Below are 23,933 nucleotides of genomic sequence, written 5' to 3'. Positions count from 1 at the left end.
ACAGAGAACCAAACAACACTGTTCTGTAAAGCACTAAGCACTTGCTTTGTCTGTGAGAAACAGAGATAGGCAAACGCATATACTTAAAGTTAAGTCTGTGCCTGAGTGAATCATGTTATGAAAGGTTTTTGTGGCTTGTATTCTGAAGTTTCACAAAAACTGATTCAGATTCAATCTATAATTTACTATTCTATAAGAACACATGGTTAAAAAAATGTAAGAGGAAAAAATATTGTTAGAGGAAATAATTTCTTAGAGTGATATCTTTTATTGGATCAACTCTGTAATTGGGATAAAGTTACACAAGCTTTCAAATGCAAGACATTTTTCATCAATTTGCATTTGTTCATCAATTTTGGTTTCTACAGTGTCTTCATTTGGGGTATTACATTTTCTCTATACACTTTATTTAACCAAGCTTCACAACTTTGCTGTGAGGTGGTATTATGTCCCTTCTACCAACATGGAAACTAAAGCCCAGAGAAGGTGACTGACATAAAATGATAGTCTGAGAGGAAAGGTATGGATTTCAGAAAAATCCAGCAGTTTAAATATATTTCAAATGACTACATAGACATGAAACCAATTATTATAATTGAACTTGACAAGTATGCAACCCTTGTTTGTTCCATTTAATAGACCATTGGACTATGGAGATTTCTTTCTTCTCTCACAGTACATACATTGCCTCATTTTAATCATGAAATCCCTTTAGGTTCTCCCTTTACCTAAGCTATAATGACTAAGTGGGATCCAGTTTCTAATCCTCATGGAAATTGGTATGAAAGCATTAATGACCCAAATTTTAAATGTATTGGGAGGCCTGTTTCTTTCATCTCCATGTAGACTTTATAAAGGAGGTAAGATATGTGTGTGTCTGTTATATGCAAGGAAGAAAAAAAAGCTCAGTAAAGACTCATTTGTAGAGATTCTTGCATATTGCTGGCAGTGTTTTTCTCCCCAAGGAGAAATCCACACAGTGGGCACGTCTACATGAGATGCCCACTGTGCAGTTGTTATAGTGCAGTCATTTAGTACTTACATAACCAAGTACTAAATGACTGCACAGTAACTGGCATTACTGTGCAGTACCATCCTGACATGGTTGACTGGTAATGCTTACTGCACAATAGCTTACTACTGCACAGTGATTTGTTACCATGTGCAGTAGCATTGCATCATGGTTTGTGCCCAGTAATGTTATTCCACAGTAGTAATGAGCTACTGCGCAGTAAGTGTCTCATTTTGACATATGAAGTATCTCTAAAAACTTAATAGATGACCCCAGGAATATTATGGGGTGCCTGGGTAGCTCCTGAAAAATATGGTTGGATTAGAAATCCCCCAGAATCAGTTGTTCTTCATGGGGAAGTGGGGTAGGTAAATGGAAAATGTAATTTAGTAAAGATAAAAGAACCAAGATTGTTTAATTTATTCAGCACAATTCCTGAACTTGCTAGCTAACAGTCCTTCACATAATCACTTTGGTACCCTTCTTGCTCACTTAGGCCTTTTGACTTCTAATTCATTCCACTAGGAAAACAAATTCATAATGTAAGTACCATATACAGTACTACAAAAAGGAGAGGCTTGGAGGTGAGAATAACAAAATAACTATAATTTTGCTTTGCTATATGTCCTTCAGTAATATGAAGGACCATGGGACTTGTAAGAATGTCTCAAGAAGCATAAACTGTTAAAATCAAACAAGGTGTATGATGCTGAGAGAAAATGTGAAAAATTTCAGTAGAGAGACTTCATGCACTAACTCATAACATGAAGCTGAAAGTTCAGTCTTGTTTTTAAAAGCACATTTATATTTAGGCAAAACAGAGCTAAAATCCAGGTGCCACTATGAAGAACTAGAAAAAGGTGAGAATTGATGTACTCAAATCAAAGCATACAGTAAAGCAATTTTACTTATACCACTTTTTGAACTGAAGAATCTACTCAGGACCATTTCATGCTTTGAATAAAGAAATTATTAAACATTAATAAAGGAGCCATTTCACTCCCCTTAGGTGCCAGAGAATAGGAAAAGTAGATTAACTATGCTTCCGCCCCACCCTCACTTTTCTCCCTCAGCAGAGGAAAGCAAGCTTCAAAATTCAGGATTCCTGGTCCTGCACTCTGATTATCAATGCAAAACCTCTCAATAGGTATGTGCAGCCATTTACCACACCCAGTCTATGTTCATGCAGCTTACTTTAAGCCACTTAAATGTAGCCTGGGAGCTGCACTTGGAGCTGAGTGGGGAGCTCAATTTAAGTAGATCAGGGTGTGGGGAGAGGCTGGCAGGATTGGGAAGCTAGATGATCCAGGGGTGGTGTTTGGTGTAGGGTTACCATACATCTGGGTTTTCCCAGACATGTCCTCTTTTTGGACCCTCCCATTTCTGTTCAGGCAGTTTTTTTAAAGATCAGCAAATGTCTGGGATTTTGCTCAGCCCTGCTTTTTCCCCCAGCACTTCTGTCTTGCCCGAGCAAGGAGCTGCTTAGGGGTGGGGGCAGTGGGAAAAAGTGATTGGAGGCCAGGCACCAAGTGCTTTGCACATGGGCCCTGCAGCTGCAGGCAGATGAGAGAGAGAGAGAAAGAGAGAGAGAGAGAGCTGTGTGGACAGCAGGGCTGGGGGTCAGGAGTGAGGGGTATCAGCAGGGATGGGGGGCTGCAGGTTGGGAGTGAAGGGCACCAGCATGGTTTGGGGGGCAGGGTACAGTGGGTCAGGAGTGAGGAGCAGCAGCAGGGCTGAGGGACTGTGTCTTGGGAGTGAGGGGCAGGGATAGGGCATAGGCATATCATTGCCCCCCCCACAATCATACACGCCTTCTTCCCTCTCTCACCCCTCTCCCCTGGCATTCCTCCCTTCACCCCCACAGGTGTCCTCTTTTTTGAAATTGGAAATTTGGTGACCCTGGTTTGGCAGGTCTGTAGGGGGACCAGGGATGAGGGAGAAGGGGGGCTAAAAATAGCCTAGTCAGGGTCAGAGGGGTGCTAATAGCACGGCTGGGTTTTCCCAGGCCCAAGATGGCACTGAATCCATGCAGGCATTTGTGAGTTTGGGTTAACCAGATACCAATTTGAGTTAGCATATCTCCTCAGGTGTGCCATTTTGGGGCAATTTAGGCTCACTGAATGCCTGCACAATTGGGCATTTAGATCAACCTAACCCTGGTCAAAGCAATTTAAATGTAAAGCATGTATATAGCCTATGTCTTCCATGAACACTCTGGAGCTTACAGTCAAAGCAACTAAGGCACAATTAGCAGGGAGCCTGATTTTCCCTGCTAAAAAACTGCACAATATCTGATTAAAAAAATTGCAAATTCTATAATAAAAACCCCCAAATCCATGATTAAAATGAAAGCCCATTCACTCCTCCTCCCTGGGGCCCTGTGGCTATGCATTGTGGCCCCAGGTCCCAAGACCTATGCACCACCCAGCTGGACAGCAGCCCTAGCCCTCCCAACTCCTTCCCCCCTCCTCTATGGGGGCCTCAATCTGCCCTCCTGCTTACCTGAGGGAGCTGCTCTCCAGGCTGCCTGGGGGCCATGTGCATATATACATGCATATGGCCCCTGGCCTGACCACCTTCCTTCCACTTCTTCCCATCCCCCTGCAGGCTGGAACTCTGCCAGCATGCAGAGAGCTTTTTGCAAAATTGCAAAATCCATTGGTTTCTCTGGTAAAATGAGAAGCCCATGTTTTCCTCTGGCAAAGGGGAAAATCTGTAGTTTTCTCCGTTTTTCCACAGGAAACAGAAAACCTGGATCCCTGATAATCACTCATCTGTCCTATTTTGGGCTCAGCTACATAAATGGGAAAAATAAACTGAGTGAGAGGAAGGGTCCTAGGATGCTTTGTTGGCTACTATGACAAACCTTGGGTCCACAATGTTAGCCTAACCTGGACCATAAATACTGTTTTATGACTACAAGTTTGGTGTTGCTCTATCTAACTTAAGACTGTTCTAAAAAAAAGGAAAAGAACTTAGCTATCTCCTAGATCTTTAGCTTTTTCAGCTGGGTTAGTAGAAGAAAATTGTCTTTTTTTTCAATTTGGTTTTGGAATTTCCTTTTCTAACATTCAGCTCAGTACAGCTGAAAGACATATGAGACATGGTTAACTTGTATGAATTAGAGAATAAGAAAAGGAACCAGGGGAAAGCATTTCAAATGTTAGAAAGAAAGGTTTTCTTTATTGTTCTTTTTCTTTTCCATCTCCCCCCACTCCTTCTCAGTTTTTACATTGAAATGTATATAAAATGTGCTAAATACTTAACTCAATTCCCATGATTTTTTAAATACTGGAGACAATAAGTAGTATGCAATACCTTGGCTATCATAGTCCCTTTAAAAACTTGTTATTTATAAATCCAACTGTTTAAACACTATTTACTTGTTCAGTCAGACAAAATACAGTATTTACTTGCTCAGCTACAGCAAATACAGTAAATTATGGTAAAATTGTATGTTTTGCAGAGCATTATTTACATATTTTAAGGGTTCTACTCAATACTTTGAATATGTATGTGCAATCTATTTCATAGTCAATGAGAACTGAATCCATGAATCCAAAGGGAGAATTGTCTTTTCTTTTTGTTGCTCAGTGATTTATATCATAAATGTTTTGTTAGACATATTCACTGGTATAGTATAGTTATACAATGCTTTGTAATGCAAAATATATCCTGTGTTATGGGGAAATAAAATAATTTCCCTTGTGGACTATAAACCAGTCAAATTAAATCTTGCTGCACCTTTGGAATGTTTTCCAGATAGAGCTGGAATCCTGTTCCCATTGATGTGAGTAAGAGTTTTGTTACTGATTGCAAAAAGGGCAAGTTTAAAACCCTTCTAAAAGCTGCCTCTATGCTGTATACTTTTTTCTAGATGAGATGTTTTTCTCCCTTGCCTGCCCACTGGTCCCACAATGACATGTCATTTTGCTCATACCTTGAAAATTTTGCACATAATCTCATAAACTGAAAAGGTTTTTTCAGCTCGTGTCCAATCCCAGGTGGTAACCTTGGAAAAACAAACAAACAAACAAAATAAGTAACATAATTTATCTTTGTTTCTAAGATACATTATAAAGCACTTCTCCCTCTTGACAAGATCATTTCTTTAGCTCTTGCATGTAAAAAGTAGTACCTTAAGAGAAACATAAGACTTAAACAGAAATGAGAACACCATTTTGTTACATGGAGGCAATATTGCCTTAGAGCTCAAAGAGAGATTATACTCCATGAGTGACCTGCAGACAGCGGCCTTTGTTTAAGGGGAACCACCTGTTACAATGGAGTAACCTGCATCTCATGGAGCATTCATCTCAGTGTGTTGGCTGATAAACAGGAGCTATGGATTTTTATGCCATTTCCTGGCTTAGCTTTTGTGACTCCTTTTGTTCTTTTGGGTTTACTGCTTATTTGCTTGCTAGCCCCTTTTCTTGTCTTTAGTATTCTAATTCTTTCTTCTTCTTACACACCTCTTGCTGCACATCCTTTCATGGCATCTGATGAAGTAAGCTTCAGCTGACAAAAACTTTTGCTATAGTACACACACACACTTTGCTTCGTTTTTAAGGTACAAATCTACCCTGCCTTCTACTTGACTTCAAACTAACATGGCTAACTACATCTCTCTGAATTCATAGATTTCATAGACTTCACAGATTTCATAGACATTAGGGCTGGAAGGGACCTCAGAAGATCATCGAGTCCAGCCTCCTGCCCCAGGGGGAGGAAGTCAGCTGCAGTCACAGGATCCCAGCAAGATAAGCATCCAACTGACTCCTAAAGGAGTCCAGAATAAGAGCTTTCACCACCTCTGGTGGCAGTCTGTTCCAGGACTTGGGGGCTCAGACAGTAAAGAAATGTTTCCTTATGTCCAGCCTGAAACAGTCTTGAAGGAGTTTGTGATCATTGGACCTTGTCATCCCATGAGGCGCTCTGGTGAGCAGGTGTTCCCCCAGATCCTGATGCACAACCCTTATGTACTTATAGGCAGCCACCAGGTCCTCCATGAGCCTGCACTTTTCCAGGCTGAAGAGTCCCATGACTCTCAACCTCTCCTCATAAAGCCTGTTCTCCTGCCCTCTGATCATATTATTTTACTCTGCTTCAAATACTGAACTATGAATAGAACTTCCGTACCTCCAAAAAGCTCATTGCAAGGACTTAAAACTTCCTTTTATTCATATGAAATTTAAACGAATCATATTGCCCCAAAACAGAATGATTCAAAAGAAGGGGTAAGTGGTAAACAGGTAAGAGAAATGCAGGATGAAACAACTAAATACTCAGCCTAGAGAAAAGAAAAGCAGGATATGATAGCTATCTATATATAACCTCCAAGAAAAATGTATGAAAAAGAAGAATGAAATTATTCAGAGTCCTAAAAGATGGAAGAACAAGGACTGAAAAAACAAAACTATGTGTGCAGAAAAAGGTTTTAACAGTTAAAAGAGCTGGATGTGGAGCAGACTCCAAAGAAGGTGATTATAGCATCACTAGTCCTAATACACAAGGCCACAAAAAAGGAAAGAACAAATGTATTTGATTTCCAAGAATCAAGAATACAAGTCACCTGAAAAATGCATATGAGAAAATATGATATGGGAAGAATTTCTCCCCTTATTTCCTGAAACCATAGTTGTGCGAGAGGTGCTTGAGATTACTAAGGAGCTTTTGTGGGAAGAGGTATGGCAGTACAGGAAATCTGTAAAAAGGAACCTTTAATAAAATGTTTACTTAGTGTCCTTTTCCTTTCCCACATTTTTACGCTATTACGTATGGCTTTTGTCACTGCGATTTATAAACACATTAAACATTATTAAAACTTCTTTCTGAGTATTTGTTAGTATCATTTTACTTTCTGTTTGGCAATTCCTTTCTCCATATACCAAAACTGCTAATGAATAACATTGCAACTTTACAGTTAATTTGAGCATGGAGTTGAGGATTACAAAACCAAGATTTTATTATTTTTTTATTCACGATCTGTACTTTTTTTTGCTGAAAGAAAAATGTTTTTACTGACATGTGCTTTTACTGCTGTTAAACAAAAATCTTGAGTTAGCAGCCTTGTGTGACTGTAGCAGAGGTTTTACACCCTGCTGCCCCACTGCAGAGATCCCCTATTCACCCAACACCCTGCTGCCCCCTGCCAGCCCTGCTCCTCCCCTGTCCTGGCACAGACTGCCACCCACTGCCTCTCCTTCTCCAAGCCCAAATTTCCATCCCAGCCATGTTGCCTCCTACTCTGGACCTTTAATATGAGCAGCTTTTGAAGGGAAGAGACAGGCATGAAGACCAAGGGGCAGTGAGCAGCAATGTTGTGATAAAACCTCAGTGCCTGCATAGTACTGCACTCCCACTCAGACAAAATGTGGCACTGTTATGCTCCCTTTGATTTTCAGCCCTGCTCCACCTCTCGTCTTGTGCTGGAGCTTAAAACGGTGGCAACTCCATGTTTTCACAGAAGGTTAAATGTTTTTACAGACCTTTACGGACAGGTATTCTTAGGGTGTACTTTTTCATGGAATATCTGTAAATGTATGGACAGTTGGCAATCTTAATGGAGACGCATGGCAATTGACCTAATAACATTAAGTATATTTTTTAGCATATACATTTTTTAAAGAGAAACTCCAACAAAGATTGGTTAAGACCATTATCTTAATAAAATAAAATTCAACAATAAAGAGCTCAAAAAGTATTTTTTTTTCTTTTTTGATAGAGTTATAATTGTTGGCCATCATCCTCATTTATACATGTATTCTTTCCTCTTACAAAAATTCCATTTCTGGGAAGAGAGAAATTATATACCATTTATCAATAAATCATATCTCTCACACAGTAGCCCTATACAGAAACAAGGAATTACAGGAAATATAAACATTTTGTGATATGGCCAGATAGAGGCAGAAGGAGGAGCCCCCACTTCTTCCTTATCTGAGTATAGGGTAGAGCAGGGGTTTTCAGCCTGTTTTAACAAGTGTACCCCTATGGTCTCAAAGTTTCAGCTCATGTACCCCTTTATATTCTTTCTTGTTTTTAAGAGAGGGGGCAGATCGAGGTCCCCATAGTGAGGGAGGAAGTGGGGCAGGGGCAAGGGCAGGCACTGCATAGGCAGGGGGAGAAAAAAATATTTGGAGGGGCTAAGCGTGCATGCACACCCCCTGGCCCCAACAGGTGAAGGAAGGGGTGGAGAGAGGAGAAAGGGCTGAGAGGGTCAGACTGAGTCCCCCATGGTGAGGGAGGGAGTGGGGCACCTAATCCTTGGGTCTCTACTTGTCTCACCACCCGGCCCAGCTGGGGCCCCACTCATGCCCCTGCTCCTGCCTTGCTCCCTCCCTCACTGCAGGGGCCTCGATCTGCACCCCCTCCCCCACAGTTGTAAGGGAGGGAGTGGGGCTGGGAATCAAGACACCCATAGTGCAGGAGGGAGTGGGGCAGGGGCAATCATTTACCCCTGCCTCTGCCCCGCTCCCTCCTGCACTGTGGGAATTACTCCACAGCCAGGCCCAGATGGGGCCCCATTCATGCCCTAGCTGGGCTAGGTTGTGGGACAATTGGAGCCTGGAAGTTTGTCCAGAGGTGCAGCATGGGGGAGCTCATCCAGATGCATGGTGAGCAGCTGTAAAAAATCTTTTTTACAGTTGCATCACTCATTACAATGCGTAGAAGTCCAGTCTGACCCTTTATAATTAAAACTATGTTGGGAAATAAGATCTTATTGTTTAACGTGATTTTAAGGTGCAGGATAATTTTTTTTAAAAGAAGCAAGAAAAGTACTTACACAAAGAAGACAACAAAACACAAAGAAAGTAAATTAAGGCCGTGTCTGCTTTCTTGAATTCTGTTAGGAAGAGTGTTTGTGTCTAAATTAAAAAAAATGAGCAGATAGCACACACTGTGGAAGTAGATGTACACCTCATATAGCGCATCATCACATGCCAAAGACATGCTTTTTTAGGCACTCCTTTTAAGAATACTAGCAGCACATCTCTATAAAGGAACTATCAATTCAAGGAGTTTACAGTGTAAACCCCCTTCCTCCCAAAAAATAAAAAGTGCATGTACTAAACATACTGTGTGGACAAAAAGATGGTGGATACAGTATTTTTAGAGGTATTTTTGTAGTCATTCTTTTGGGGGCAATGGTTTTCAAATGGTGTTCTGTGGAGTCCTGGGGTTTTGTGATAGGTCATCAGAGATTGTGATGGATCATTATTCTGAGAAGAAATTGTGGATAATGGCAGGGTGGACCAGGAGGCTGTGTGACACTACTGCCATCTGGATGGCTGGATCAATGTTATTTCCTATAGGCCTGAGGAGCCAGGGGCAGGGCAGAAGAAGTGGTATGAAAGGCTTCCATGACTTTAGGAATTTAAAAACCACTGCTTCAGGACAGAGGAATCATTGGGAAATATGGCTGGAATGCACCTCATGAGGTCAGTTTTTACTTGTTTTTTCCACTCATTTAATTTTTCTCACATTTTACATTTTAACTTTTCCATATTTGCACCGCCTCAGAGTCAATGGCCAGAATTTGATGCCTGTTCCCACAGTGGGTGAGATTTTGTGCTACACAGAACTTGCAAGACTTAGAAAGAAGGCTTGAGGTTTTGGTGGCTTCTCTCAAATTATACCAGTTTCCTGGAGGCTTGCAATCTTTATTGTGATAGCATTGTGTGACCCAGCTTCCAGTTTCTCTCTCTCTCTCTCGCTTGTACCATGCATATTATGTGCTTCGGAAGGCATCCTCAGAAGTGAGGCTTCTGACAGCCATTTGCAGTGACTGTGCCAAAGAATTTCCCCTGTGGATTTATCTCTGGTTTTCAGACCTTTTATGCTTTAATCTGGTATAAAAGGGACAGAATGGCACTGGGTACATCTGTAACTTCGCATTAGCTTGGTTTACTGTGAAGTAAGCTTGTGCATGGTGGATCAGGACAGGGGCGGATCAGGGCAGGGGCCTGGGAACAGCCCCTCCCTTGCATCTCTTTCCAAGTTCCCTGAGCCTTTATTAGGGAGCCAGGGCCAGGAGCTCCTTGCTGGTAGGGCAGGGGGACATTGTCTCCACCCTGGCAGCAGGCAGCCACACGGGGCCAGGAGACAGCTGTCTCCTGAGCTGGTGTCCCCTGCCTGCTCTTGGGCTACCACCCAGGGGATCCTGGAGCTCCCCCCAGTGGTGGCAGGGGCCCATTGCAGGGCTGCAGGAAACTTGGAGCAAAGAGCAGCAAATCTTCTCCCTAATCCCTGCACATATAGACACCTGCCCCAAAATGCTTAATCCAGAGTAGTTCACACCACAGTAAATTTAGGTCAGAGTAAATGCATGTGTAGACAGGCCCACTGTGAATCACTGGATGAAGAACAATGAACTATTGAAGTCAGGAGCTATGCTATACAATTAAGATTAAAATTTGTCCCTGAAAAAGGAACATTTTAAAATTAACACGATTGTTGTATTTTGCAAGGGGCAGCATCTTCCATACTTTTTCACATTAATCTGTGCTTAACCCTATTAAAACAATTGAATCTTCTTGCTGAGGTCCCGATTTGTCAAAGCACCAAATCATGTGTAGAGCTGCCATTATGTAGCAGGTTGTCGATGTTGTTTCACTTTTTCTTTTTCTTTGTTTTTTTTTTTAAGATTGTGACATTTGGCCTTTTTTTTGATTACTGAACTGTGCCTGCCCACCTAAATGTGTGAATGTGACAACTCCTGCATTGCCACCTCTACCAAATTTATACACCAAATAGTGTTGTTGGTCCCTGCTGCAAGATGGCCTCTCAATGCCTGATGGTGTGTAATTTACAGATTATTCCAAGCCTAAAAATATAATTGATTTTTTTCCTGCTTCCACCCCAACAATTAATTTTCTACTTTAATCTTTGGCCCCATAACAGTTCTGACTCTCCTGTCTGACATCTGGTGATAACTCAGATCATAAATTAATTATGTATCTTCTCTTCCTCCATATCCTTTCTATCCTTCCCTGCCTCCACGTCCATCCAATCCCTAGTGTGAAAGATCCTTTTTGGAAGTAGAGATGTTACTGACATTAAGTTTTTTTACCTCTTTCCCAGACTAAAGCTCATTTGAGCCTCTAAGAGAAGAGGAAGAACTTTGGTGCCTCCAATCTCTGATTGTTTTTTCTCAGGATGGAAGGCAGACATTTGGGGCTAAGGGTTCACCAGGTAGGTGCAGGCTTGAGCCTCTTGCATCATCTTAGTAGGAGCCAAAATCCTATTACTGGTGAAGAAATCATGGAAATTAGCAACACTGCATAGACTTATCTTTAATGCATATTCATGCAAATACTCAAAAAATATTTTATTTTAAAGGGATGTTGGCATGTGGTGAAATGCTTGCCAGATAAATAAATTTAGAGCAAGTTTACCTCCAATTATAGATGTGCAGCTCCCAGTTCAGACACCCGTATAAATCTAACCTACAGCAGAAGGGATATGAATATGGCTTCCAAAACCTGCTTGAGATGCAGGAAAAATTAGCCATGTGTTCTGTGCTGCCTTGGCAAGCCTGTTACTGGTACCTAAACTAGGCTGTTTAAAGAGACTTTTGGGTATGCCTACATTGCCACCTGAATCTCACTCCCGAAACATAATTAAGGATGTTGTTGAGTTTGGACTTGAGCAACTTGCCACTTAATGTCAGTAACATGTTCTGCTAGCTAAATTCAAATTCAGCTATTGCTCAGTCTACTTAAGCATTTTCCACACATCCTCCTTTTTGGTGCTTCCACATATAATAAATGTCCTTCAGTTTATAATGAAATCTGAAGAGTGAGATGTTGTTCTGAAAACTACATTTCCACAGCATGCACCAGCTCTGGTATTTCCCAAGTGTACAACAATTGTAATTTGAAAGGATGAACAAATCCAGCCAGTTTGCTTCAGGCTTGTTTTCTCTTCCAAACCTAGTAGGCAAAACCTGTACACTTCCTTTCTCACTTTCCTAAGCTTTCCAGGTAACTGGAGAGAAAAGTACAATTGCTGTACAAGATCAACAATTGTTGATACTTCTGATCAACAATTTTATACTTCTTTTACTGGTTATTCCTCATCTCTTTTTCACTACTGCATATCAAAATAATCTTTATATGAATTGCATAGAATATGCTTAATTAAAAACACTTATTTGTGTGAATATGAGAAGAATACTTACTGGTGGTGCTATAAATTTATATAGAGAAGAACCTCTCAGCGCTAGAAACTTTGGTGTGTACATTCGGTCCTGAAGGGAGTCTTGTTCCCGTTCTTCTGTCCAGCCCATGTAGACTATCTGACAGAAAAATCAATAGTGTTGACAAATTCTACATGCATTTTCTCCAATAGATTCATTACATATTTTTTGTGCAACCTACAGGTGCCATTTAGCTAAAAATCCCAATCTGTTGATTCAAAGTGACATCTTGATAGTTCAGTTATCATTTTAAAATCATATATAAGAGGCTGTTTGTAACAATTTGGGGGAGAAAAGTCAAAACAGTAAAAAAAAAAATACTCAAGCAGATGTCAAAGGTTTATCAGCTCATTAAAGTCTTGCTGGAGTAAGTGTACATATGCTGTCAGTTCACATCAGAGCAATGTAATGCAAGCAAAGGGTAAGTAACTGGAAAACTAGTATAATATCAAATAATTAGTTCAACTGCTCATGCATATAATACTAGGTGGTGGTTTGCCACTGTCTGTGGAAACAAGGATTCCAGTATAAGAAAGCCTTGTTTGATTTTTATTTATATACATTCATTCCAGAAATTGAGATTAGCTTTCCAGCAGTATCTCCTAATAAGCTATAACTACGCTGAGGACTTTTTCAATTCAATGGTTGCTCAAGAAGACACAACTGAAGAGTGTGAAAGTGTTGGGAATTAAACATAGTAGCTGCCCCCTCCTCCAGCCACTTGACAAAAGATTCCACCATAACATGAATAAAAGAAACAGACAGGAACCCAAATATTAGTCTTGCATATGGAAACTGGCCTCTTATTTAGGAGATGAAATATAAAGTTTGGGGTCTATCTTCAGGTACCTTCTTTATGTCCACATTTTTAACGAACTTTAACATAGCACCTTACTAATACCTCCTTCCCCTTAGAAATTGATTTACTTCAGTGCACATAAGTCCATTTGAGATCTAATTAGTCATAAACTCATTTATATCTCCTGTGTGAATTAAGGTCTAAAATAGTAGAAAGCTGAGTATTTACCAACACCAGTATGTGAAGTTATGGAAGACTGTAGCAGGCTCAAACAATCCACCTATTGTCAAAGGCCTGCTAGTGGCTGGACCTCCGTAGTGGTTGGACTCACAACCCTTGCTTTTTACTTTGCCTCCTATCTCCCTCCTGCCATGACTTCGTTTTTAAGAGTTTTTAATTAGGGAGGGTGTTGGAAGAGATTGGGGTAGCCTCTTTCTAAGTGACTTCGCTTGGTGTGCTATCCTCTGGGCTTCTTTGTCCTAAACGCTCTGAGGTATGCCCCACCTTTTAAAGGCAGCTCCAGGCAAGCCTTCAGGGCAATAATCATGACCTCTACCCACCTCCACAAACATGCCTATGCCTTGCAGATGTTATCAGTTATCATTCTTGGGAGGTGCGTTGCATACACCAGCCCCCAAGCACTTACTGGGCTCTCAGCCTTCCCAGGTTCCCCCCCACCTTTTTTTAACTGGGGTCCCCCAACCAAGCTCCATAGCACCAGAGCCCAGCTTATGATTCAGGGTTCCTGACCCTGTGTTTTTCCCCTCATGGGCAATGGCCCCTCGCCCTCTTGGCCCCTGACTGTCTCTGTCTTACACCCCACCCCACCCCAGTAGCATACAAAGACTTGGTACGCTCTGCCAGCACCCCACTGTGGCTTCTGAACTGCCCCTACAGCCACTTGGGTAAGTTTAAGATAAAAAAGCTGCTGCTTCAATTAGAACTTCTTCCCTATTTGGGGAAAATGGAGCAAAGGACACAAAAAGAAATGCTACTTTAACAGAAGTCTTCTCACTCTGATTAAACAGTGTTCCACTAGAGTGGGGACAGCTGCGTGACTCCTAACCAGCTCTCTGTGTCTGGGCCGTGGAGGTTCCTGGTGCCTGTAACACAAGAAGTGCTGGGTCTCTGTCTTTCCTCAGCAGCATCTTTTCACTATCTGTCTTCCTCCCACACCCCGACTTCCAGCTTTAGGTAGGGGGGTTTATATGTCCAACAGCCCCTTCCTGCGCCTCATCTCACGCCTGTTTGGGGATTTTAAATCTCTTAATTAAAGGGCAACCTCTGTTCCTGTTGCTCCACTCTCTTGAAGGGGTATGATCACGACTGCTGGATGCAGGTCCTTCCCTTTCACATCGACTACTCTGGCCCCTGCTTCTCTCTTTCTCTTTCCCTCTCAGCTGAGTAACAGGGTTAGGGTCCCCTGTTAAAAAGACCCATATATGTGGATTAAATGCATCACAGGAACTTTTGATAACTAGTATTAATAGGAACAGTTTTTGCTAATAATAAATATTAACTGCTGGTGTCTGTGGTAAAATTCTGGGGCATTTGAATATTAATGGAATAGATCTGTTGATTTTGGAAGAGTAAGTTTGCCTATCATGTATCTTCTGTAAGAGTACATATAGATGAACAAATTATATTCAGAATGAGGCTTACAATACATCGCAGCTGTTTATGGCAATTGTTTGATATGTCTGCTGCATCCCATGGTAAGTAGCAGCTAAACTGAAGCATCTTACCTCTCCCTGAAATAACTGTTAAGTTATAATTGTTTTGCTTCCATTTACTATGGGAGAGAGGACACATAAAACAGTTAGCATGGATAGCTCACCTGTGATAAGTTGCATCCTCTGAATAATTTGTTCATCTGTCCACACGCTAATAAAGTGGGGCCAGTTTTTGTCCAGAACCTTGATGTATTCCAGATTGAGTACCAAGAGCACAGAGGATCCAGCCTAAGCAATGCTTATGAATATGAATATTCTTAATCATATTAGTAGTAAATTTACTCATGCCACTTTCATGTTTATGTGATTAGGCATGATTATCCCATGACATTTCAGTATACAGGACAAAAAATGTTTGCCCCGTATTCTTTTAGTAGTATAACTAGTTTACCTAAATTTATTGCTACCAGTGGTTCTAGCTCATTAAGAGTTCCACATGAAATATATAATGGATTACATAATTTTTTAATTTTTTTTTCAGTTGCTGTTTATACCATAGTTAATGTATTATATTATTAGGTATTTAGCTACAGAGATTTTGCTGTAAATCTCTATCATAGTTTACTGCAAACTTTGTATTGGACAGTCATGTGTGTACATATTGGTGTGTGTATGCACATGTGACCGCACACAAACTGATGAAGTGGTGTATTATTTTTTATAGTTTCAGTAGACAACACTATGGACTATCTTCATAAGGTTGTTCCACGTGTTTAAAAAGAACAACTCTTTGTTTTAAATCGCTGAGACCCTAATCCTTCATAAACACAAGCCACTGTTACAGAGTTTGGTATACTGTTGGGTAGTTCCTTCTGGCTTTGCCTAAAATCTGTGAATTATAAGATTCCAAAAGAAAAAATAATGGAATTAGTTTAAAAGTTGCCATGATCAGTTCCATGCTTGAAAACCTGTAAAGATCTAAACAGGTTACAGGAGTGGGTGGATGAGAGCAGGATGGGGTTAAATACTGACAAGTGCAAGGTATTGCACCTGGGGAGGAAGAACCAGCAGCATACCTACAGGTGGGGGGACTCCCTTCTAGTCATCACAGAGGCAGAAAAGGATCTTGGAGTCATTATTGATTCCAAGATGAACATGGGCCGCCAATGTGGGGATGCGGTCAAGAAGGTTAACTGCACCTTGTCATGCATCCACAGATGCATCACAAGCAGGTCCAAGGAGGTGATCCTCCCCCTCTGTGTGACACTGGTCAGGCCGCAGTTGGAGTACTGCGTCCAGTTCTGGGCACCGCACTTCAGAAGGGATGTGGACAACATGGAGAGGGTCCAGAGGAGGGCCACTTGCATGATCAGGGGGCAGCAGGGCAGGCCCTCCAAGCGGAGGCTACGGGACCTGAACCTGTTCAGCCTCCACAAGAGAAGGCTGAGAGTGGATCTGGTGGCCATCTACAAACTGGCCAAGGGAAACCAGCAAGCACTGGGAGAGTCCCTGTTCCCCCGAGCACTACCGGGAGTAACGAGGAACAACAGCCGTAAATTGACTGAGAGTAGATTCAGGCTAGATATCAGGAGGCGCTACTTCACAGTCAGGATGGCTAGGATCTGGAACCGACTTCCAAGAGAAGTGGTGCTCACTTCTACCCTGGCGGTATTTAAAAAGAGGCTAGACGGGGTCATTTGACCCCAGCATTCTTTCCTGCCCATGGCAGGGGGTTGGACTTGATGATCTGCTCAGGTCCCATCCGACCCTACCAACTATGAAACTATGAAATTAAGATGATCTTTGAGTCGCAGGCACTGATATCACAAATCCACATGAAGCAAGTTCCTTTGAAACTCCTATTCACATTTCCCATTTATAGTGTTAATGATGTTATTCATAGAATCAGAAACAAACCAGGACCCTGCACCAAAGATTTTCCAGCAGTCTGGAGAAATAATTGACTTAAACTGGGGATACTCAGGTCATAAACGATGCAAGATTAGGCAGAATTAGCAAAGTTTTCTTGCTAGTGGTGAATGGCCTCTGATTGCTGGAGACTGAGACATCTTGCACTCAGACTCAATTGATTAGATTATTTTGATTTGTTTCATTAGATTTGGACACATGGTAAGATATCATCTTGCTCATAGATTTTTAATCACTTTGTAGCCTAGTAAGTAATTTGTGTTCAGCTAGCAGTTTTTCTTTCCTACAACCCTGATTACATTTTATAAAGTTTCTACTTCTACTATTCATCAGCCTAACAGGATAGTCACTCATGCTGTGTAGATGTATTGATATTTCACATTTGATTGCTTCAGTACTAAAGTAGCCATGAAATTTAAAGGCAATTGCTGAGATATTTTCCCTTGTCTTTCTATATCATGAAGAAAGAAGAAGAAATTAGATTGATTTATCAGATGATAGTCTTTATTAATGATTTATTAACAAAAAAGGGTATTTCTCTATCAGATTAGATAACCACCATTAAGCCGTTGTTAAAAAGAAACTATCAGATTATCAGTGAGAATATTTAAAGTGTCCCATTTCTGTGATTTAAATGAATATAAGACAGACCTACAGATTCTGAAGAGGAGAGGAGAAAAGGAAAGAAGGCTCACTGCATTAGCATCTTAATTTATTTTTAAGTGTTTGTTACTATAACAGCTGCAAGCTCTCCTGAAAAAATTGGATATACGAAATGTGTTGATGTTGCCTGTCTGTAAAGAGTGAGTAATTTATTAGGAACATCTTATCCTTCAGGAGGTTAAACTGACATAATAGGCTGGAGATTTTTAAGGGTGTGTGTAGATGAATCAGGGGCCCTAAATTGAAGTGGTGGGTTTTTAAACTCACTGCTTGAATTTAGGGCCCTTAAAACCCCTGTGGAGGGGAAGGCAAGCTGCCGGCAGGTAGAGCAGTACCTGGGCTCCGGCGGCTGGGGGGGTGGGGGGGGGCTGGTGCCTCTGCAGCAGAGGTGTCCCCCGCACCCAGACAGCACCCACCCACAGGCACCCGGCTGATGCGGTCCCAGACGGCATCGCAGCCATGCAGGGAAGCACCGCTCAGCACAGCTCAGGCAGGCAGGCATGCTTGGGGGGGAGGGAGGGGTTGAAATCAGGCTTGCAGCTTTTCTTGGGTGGAACCTGCCTTCCCAGGCTGCTGCAGGGCTTCCTGCAGAGGCCCTGAGCTGCACAGAGACTGGTGCTTCTCAACATGGCTATAGGAGCAGCAAACTAAAACTCCTCAGAAGAGTTTTAGTTTGCTGTGCCCCAAGACATTTAAGGTGCATTATGCTGCTGAATTTCCTACAGCAGGTGGAATTAATGTGCAATATGCTGCTGAGGTGTGCAAATACCGACACCATCAAAGTGGTGGAAAAGCATTTAGCGCACTATGAAGTGTCATTCATACAAGCTCCTTGTTTCATTTACACATGGCCTAAGACACTGATAAATGTTCCAAATTTGACTTAAAGAATCTAGAACAAAAATTGAAATTCAATTTAAAAGAGAACATTTTTAGAGTAAGCTATATACAGAAGAAAAAGGTAAACATTAACATGCAAAGGATAACTAAGGGTACACATAAGCATTACATTTAGATCAACTTAACAAGGCTTATCTAATTGCCCAACTCTATAGCTGTGCAGAGGCTTAAATTGCCCCCAAAATGATACGGCTTAAATTGCACCCAAAATGGCATGCCTGGTTTAAGTTGGTTTATCTGAGTAGATGATAAAGTTGGTTTATCTGAGTAGATCAAGACTGGGTTAGCCCACCCTAAGAAAGGATGAGCCCAATCTCACAAATACCTTGCATGCAGTCCTGGGGCTAGGAAAGCCCAAATGCTCACCTCAGCTCTGGGGCTGCAGTCTTCCCCCACCCCTACCCTAAACCTGACTAAGCTAATTTTTAATCCACGACCCCTCCCTGGCTGGGCAACTCCCCCCCCCGGCAAAAAAAAAAATCACTGACCCCCCCAACCCATGGATCTGTGAGCCCACCTCAATCCCAACAATCCCTCTCATGGTTCTGCTGGCTCCCCAATCCTATCCACTCCTCTACCCACCAGTTTCCCCACATGGCTCCAGGAAGTGGCAAATGGCTGAATATACTCTTGATCTAGGTTCACATATCTTAAAATAAGCCATATGAACACAGACTGGGTGTGGCAAACAGCTGTATGCACCTTTAGGTAATATATATTGTCCAAAATAATTCAGCATAAAATATAGTTGAATGTGACTCCAGGTAGATGGAAAGATCCCTGATTTTGGATCCTTTTGTTTATATACATGCAGATACTGTAGTCATCATATAATGGAAACACATGTATGTAGAATAAAACATAAATAAACTTTAGCATATCCACTTACTACTAAATGAGCTAAACAAATATATCTTTACTGCTACAATTAGTTGAATTTGTCATCTGCATAATATACCAGTTTCCTGCACTGCTGTACATGTAGTAAACATGGGAACTTGGAAGGGGCCATGTACTGCTCCAGGTACTGTTATTAATTGGATAGCATTCAATGCTATCAATGCTATCAATTGGATTCAATGCTAGAATTCAATGCTATCAATTGGATAGCATTCAAATGCTATCAATTGGATAGCATTTTCATCTTAGATAAGTGAAAAGTGAAGGGGCAGCTTTCTTTGAGGTCTGCTAAGTTGATCAGACTTGTCTTATGGAAAAGAACAAATTTGGTTTGTGATGCACTTCCCAATTCTACAATTCTTCTAGTTTCCAAGTTGCCTGTGGCAGGCCTTTTATCAAAAAGGAATAGGTGGCACTGAATTAATTTACTGTATGGTGCTTCTGTACCAAAAGCTCGATAAGTTATTGCTTATCAGGTAAATCATGTATACTTGAAAAAAAATCTATATCTATATGATAAATGAACCAAGACACTCTATTCAGTCAAAAATCCATATACATTTAATTCAATATACATTTACATCACACTAGCATTACAGCTGAGAAGGACCATGATCCATAATGCTTTCAGTTATTGGCTGGAGAAAGAAACCAATCACCGTGATCTAAAATGTCATGTGATGTGTCAATATGACTAAAATATTGAGAAACAGATTTAATTACTGCTCAAGAAACAGGTCGGTATTAAAGATGTGTCCTTCCTTGCCTAAATATCACAAGAAAGGAGAAAGTGATTTCTTAAGGAAAGTGCCATATCAAATAAATTGTAATGTCAGCTCTTCCTAGGTCTATTTTATCTCTCCCATTCATTATCACCTTTCCATTTTCTTTTAAATACAAGCTCAAGTAGAATTACCAGGCAAAGAATACTCAGGGTGGATAAAGCATGGATAAAGTTTTTCTATCCCTGGAGCAACCAAGGGTCATTCTGATTCTGTGGTGGAGGGGAGGAGGGAGAACTTGGGGGTCAAGGCCAAGGTTATTTTCCTGCCTTGAGCAGGGGGTTGCAGTAAATGACTACTTGCCTTCCAGAGCTAAATTTGTACGATACTATGATAAAAATTTGACTGGAAGAGCAGGGAGAGGAAAGACTTTTAAAAGCCCAAGTGATGCTTATGGAGGTTGGTTACAAAATGAAAGTGCTAAAAAGTACAAAGGAAAGGAGCTCACCAGAAAAGTGCAATCAATCATATATTATTTAAATTGATCTAATTCTATAGTTACCAATAATTTGTTAGGTTAGATCGTGATATAGAATACATTTTAAAACAAATCATTAATCACTGCAATAGGAACCCTTTCTAAAATCAGGAATGGTGATTAATTACATTTGACTACAGAAGGATATAACCGATGTGAAAAAAGACAGCAGTTCATCGTGACCTCAAGTTTGGATAGTCTTGCTATAAAGAAGATAAGGATCTGCACTCTACATCTATCCATGTGACCTTTTGGGCCTCTCCCGCAGCCCTCATCTGAGTGAGCACTGGGAAGTTTGCAGAACACTGGACTGACTCTGCCTCGGGTCTCTCTCCGGGTTGCTCACCCAGCTGCTCTCACTCAGGGGCTCATGACTCACCCCGTTGGTTACTTGTGGCTCTTCCTCAGCCACCCCACCCAATAAGCCTCCAGCCCACTTGTGGTCTCAGCCATCCAAAGGCTTATCTGGACCTAACTTGGCCCCTTGTGCTAACAGGACCTACTCTCAAGCCCCTTTCTCACTGGGGCCCACTTCATGCCCCTTCCTCACAGGGCCTCATCTCAGGTCCTTATGGTAATAGGGCCTCACCACTCTTGTGCAGGCTGATAGGTGCCCCTCTGCACCCTGCTCTGTACCTCCACCTCCCCTGGGGCACATACTCTGCCCCTTACACTGGGGCCAAACAGGTGCCACTCGTCAGTGTGCTTGGCTCACCATTCTCACTCTCCAGGGTCTTACACCTTACACAGGCTCAGGTGGCTGCAGCCATGCCTGGCCCCACAACCCACTCTCCAGGCTCTTGCACACCACACAGGCTCAGGTGCCACACCTGAGTATGCCTGGCTCTCTACTGCCTCCAATGATACATAACACACCCAAAGTCAGGGGCTGGCATTAAGGCACCCCTCCTCACCTTTCACCAGGGTGGTAACTGGCCTGGCATTTTTGGGGGACTGTTCCACCATGAACAGCCCCACCAGGCAACCCATCCCCAGAAGGGTGCAGTTTTAGGTCATGCTGGCGACTAGGAGCCTCCAAACCATCCCCATAAGCCCCTGCCTTCTCCTTCAAGTTGTTGCAGGAGCAGCAGCTGCACTGGGAGATGCTACTTCAACAGCGTCCAGCAGCAAACTGCTGCCTCCAGCCCTTCTGGCCTGAATCTTAAAATGGCCATTCGTCTGAGCTGGGGCCACACCTGCCAGTTGCCTCTTTACGTTCTTAACATGGGAGACACAAAGGTGCTCTGCCATGCACTTCCCCCTTACAATAGTTTTATTGAGGAAGGTTTACCCTAATGCTTCACTGAAGCAGGCTCCCCTCAGAGGCTGTGAAAGTCCATGAATAGCAAGCACCCCCCAAACATGCTCCACCTTCCCCCTTAAAAATGACATTCAGGGGCTTCATCTGGGTGCCTCCACTGCTTGCTTTGTCCCAGTCTGCTGCAGTCCTTGACACGTGGTGAGAACCCCAACTGTGCTCCAACACAGCCAGTTATGTCTATTAACAGATTACTGCAGTAATACTTTGTTTTAATAAAGTGTAAAATGGCATAACAGAAGTATTTTATGCATCTCCAAACACTGTCCATATATTTTCATTATGCTATCATCATGCTGGTGGTACACTGAAAATAGGGCATTATAAGAAATTGGTTGGACATAAATATAATAGCTAAAGCTGCTGCATGTTAGGTGACTAAGGTATCAGGTTTAAATAAATCTTTTATCCAACATAAGCATAGTTTTTAAATCATAATTTTAGTACATGTATTAATATACCAAGGCAGAGAGTTTTAGAAGTAATTTTCTCTGTCTAAACATCATTTTTAAATAGAAAAAAGGGATTAAATACTATAGTTTAGCATTAAATGTTCACTTTTATTGGTGTGCACTGTCCAATATAGGTTAGATTTAAAGTGCAATAGTGTCTTTTTATGGCATTTATGATATCAGAACTTTAAACTTTGAACTCTGTGGCTAAGTACAGAAAGCCAAAAAGCCCAAGGCTGAATTGATTCAATCTTCACAGGTTAGTCTAAACTGTGTAGATTGAACTCATAAGCAAATGAACAGACATTAGCTTTTGATTCTGGAAATGAAGCCACATGCTATCACATTGCACAGTGGCACAGTGGCTCTGGCCAGAAGCTGGTGGGGGGAGAGGGGAGAAAGGGGAGAGGGCACTAAAGCATGCCTCTCTGTTCATCTGCAGCAGACAACTTGGGTCAAGGATAGCTAATCCACCATGTAGGGTGGAGGGTTTGCAGGGAAGTACAAAGCATCCTGGGATGCTGGGGGACTGCGAGTCAATTTGAATCAGGAGGGAATCTTGGACAGAAGTTCAATAAACTGATTTAACCTAAATCAGTTAAGTCTGGCACTGCATCTATGCAGGTTTATCTTAAACTGGATTTGGCCATTTTGTAAGTGGTTTATGTGCACTGAACTTCTGTTGTGTTACAGAGTTGGACTGGTACATGTGTTATACCAGTATATGCATATTTTTGTCCTTAGCCTGTTAGAGCAAAGCAATAAAAAACAATAATATCCTCCACAAATATACATTTGGAGGTGCAGGTTACATTTAAGAGGAACATATTAAAAACAGAAGGAACTGAAATAAGTAACATTATACTTTTATCCCTTTTGGGAAACTAGTACTGAAATAAACAGGAAAATTCTTGGCATAAGTAAGTCATACCTCTTTAAAATATGCATTATAAAAACATAGTATATTTCCTTCTAGCACTCACACACATATATACACACACAGTTTATGATTGCTGCAGGATGTTTGATTACTACTCAGTGGTCTAATAAGCTGGCACCTGGGCAAACTCTTCAGGACAGCAAGGGGCATGTGGTTCTGGGAGCAGGTGTGAACTGAGGGGTGGGAAGATTTTGGGAGCAGGGGCAGAGAGTGCATGGTTACTAAGAATGGAAACTGTCAGCCTATCATTATGGGGAGATATCATCTAATCCTCACCATGCAGCCATCCTTAGGCAGCATGGCAGGGCTGTCCTGCCACATGTCTAAGTTATGGTTTATAAACCAGGCATAAATGTTGCATGCATTTTCTAGAATATTTTTGTGGCTGGTTTCCCATTTTGTCAAACCATTAATTGCCTGAATGTGTGGCTGGCTACCATTTCTGGCACAATTAACAGGTTAACGGTGTCTTAATTGTAACATCTGCCAGGAGCCTAGGAAAGAGTAGTACCATGCATATAAACCCTGTTCCTAAATCTCCAAAATGCAAATGCAGTACACTAATGCTTAAGTTTGCATTCAAGCAGATTATAATAATGTTGGAGAGCAATAAAAACATATTGAGCAACATAAGTTGCTGGGAAAGGAAGGCCTGGAGGTTGGCTGTCACACAGTGTGAGACATAAGCAAACAAATACAATTAGATGAACACACTGCTATTGAAGTTTATGAAGTAATCAAAAATATTTCAGGAAATTATGAGGCTATATTTATTTTCCTTTCAAACTCTAGCCTGCATCAAAGATATCTCATTTCAATTTACTGAACTATTTTATAAGCCACAGGGTTTTTTATCCACAGGTTGATGTGAAGAGACTAGCTTAAAG

General features: G+C 41.6%; 1 protein-coding gene across 2 annotated transcripts in view; it reads right to left on the bottom strand.

Annotated features, from left to right (window-relative positions):
- The window catches only part of SNTG1 (syntrophin gamma 1), a 326,996-nt gene that overhangs the window by 81,610 nt on the left and 221,453 nt on the right, over positions 1-23,933 (bottom strand). For both annotated transcript variants that reach the window (XM_019547916.1, XM_019547925.1), the window contains exons 13-14: positions 12,195-12,311; positions 4,953-5,024 (exon numbers count right to left, since the gene is read on the bottom strand). In XM_019547916.1, the coding sequence (XP_019403461.1) occupies positions 4,953-5,024; positions 12,195-12,311 (189 nt within the window). The remainder of the gene's footprint in view (positions 1-4,952; positions 5,025-12,194; positions 12,312-23,933) is intronic.

This window comes from Crocodylus porosus, unplaced genomic scaffold (assembly GCF_001723895.1).
Source record: "Crocodylus porosus isolate Cpor-Errol unplaced genomic scaffold, CroPor_comp1, whole genome shotgun sequence".
Lineage (NCBI taxonomy): Eukaryota > Metazoa > Chordata > Crocodylia > Crocodylidae > Crocodylus > Crocodylus porosus.
Note: the sequence above shows the minus strand (reverse complement) of the source record. Positions and strands in the feature narration are given on the sequence as shown.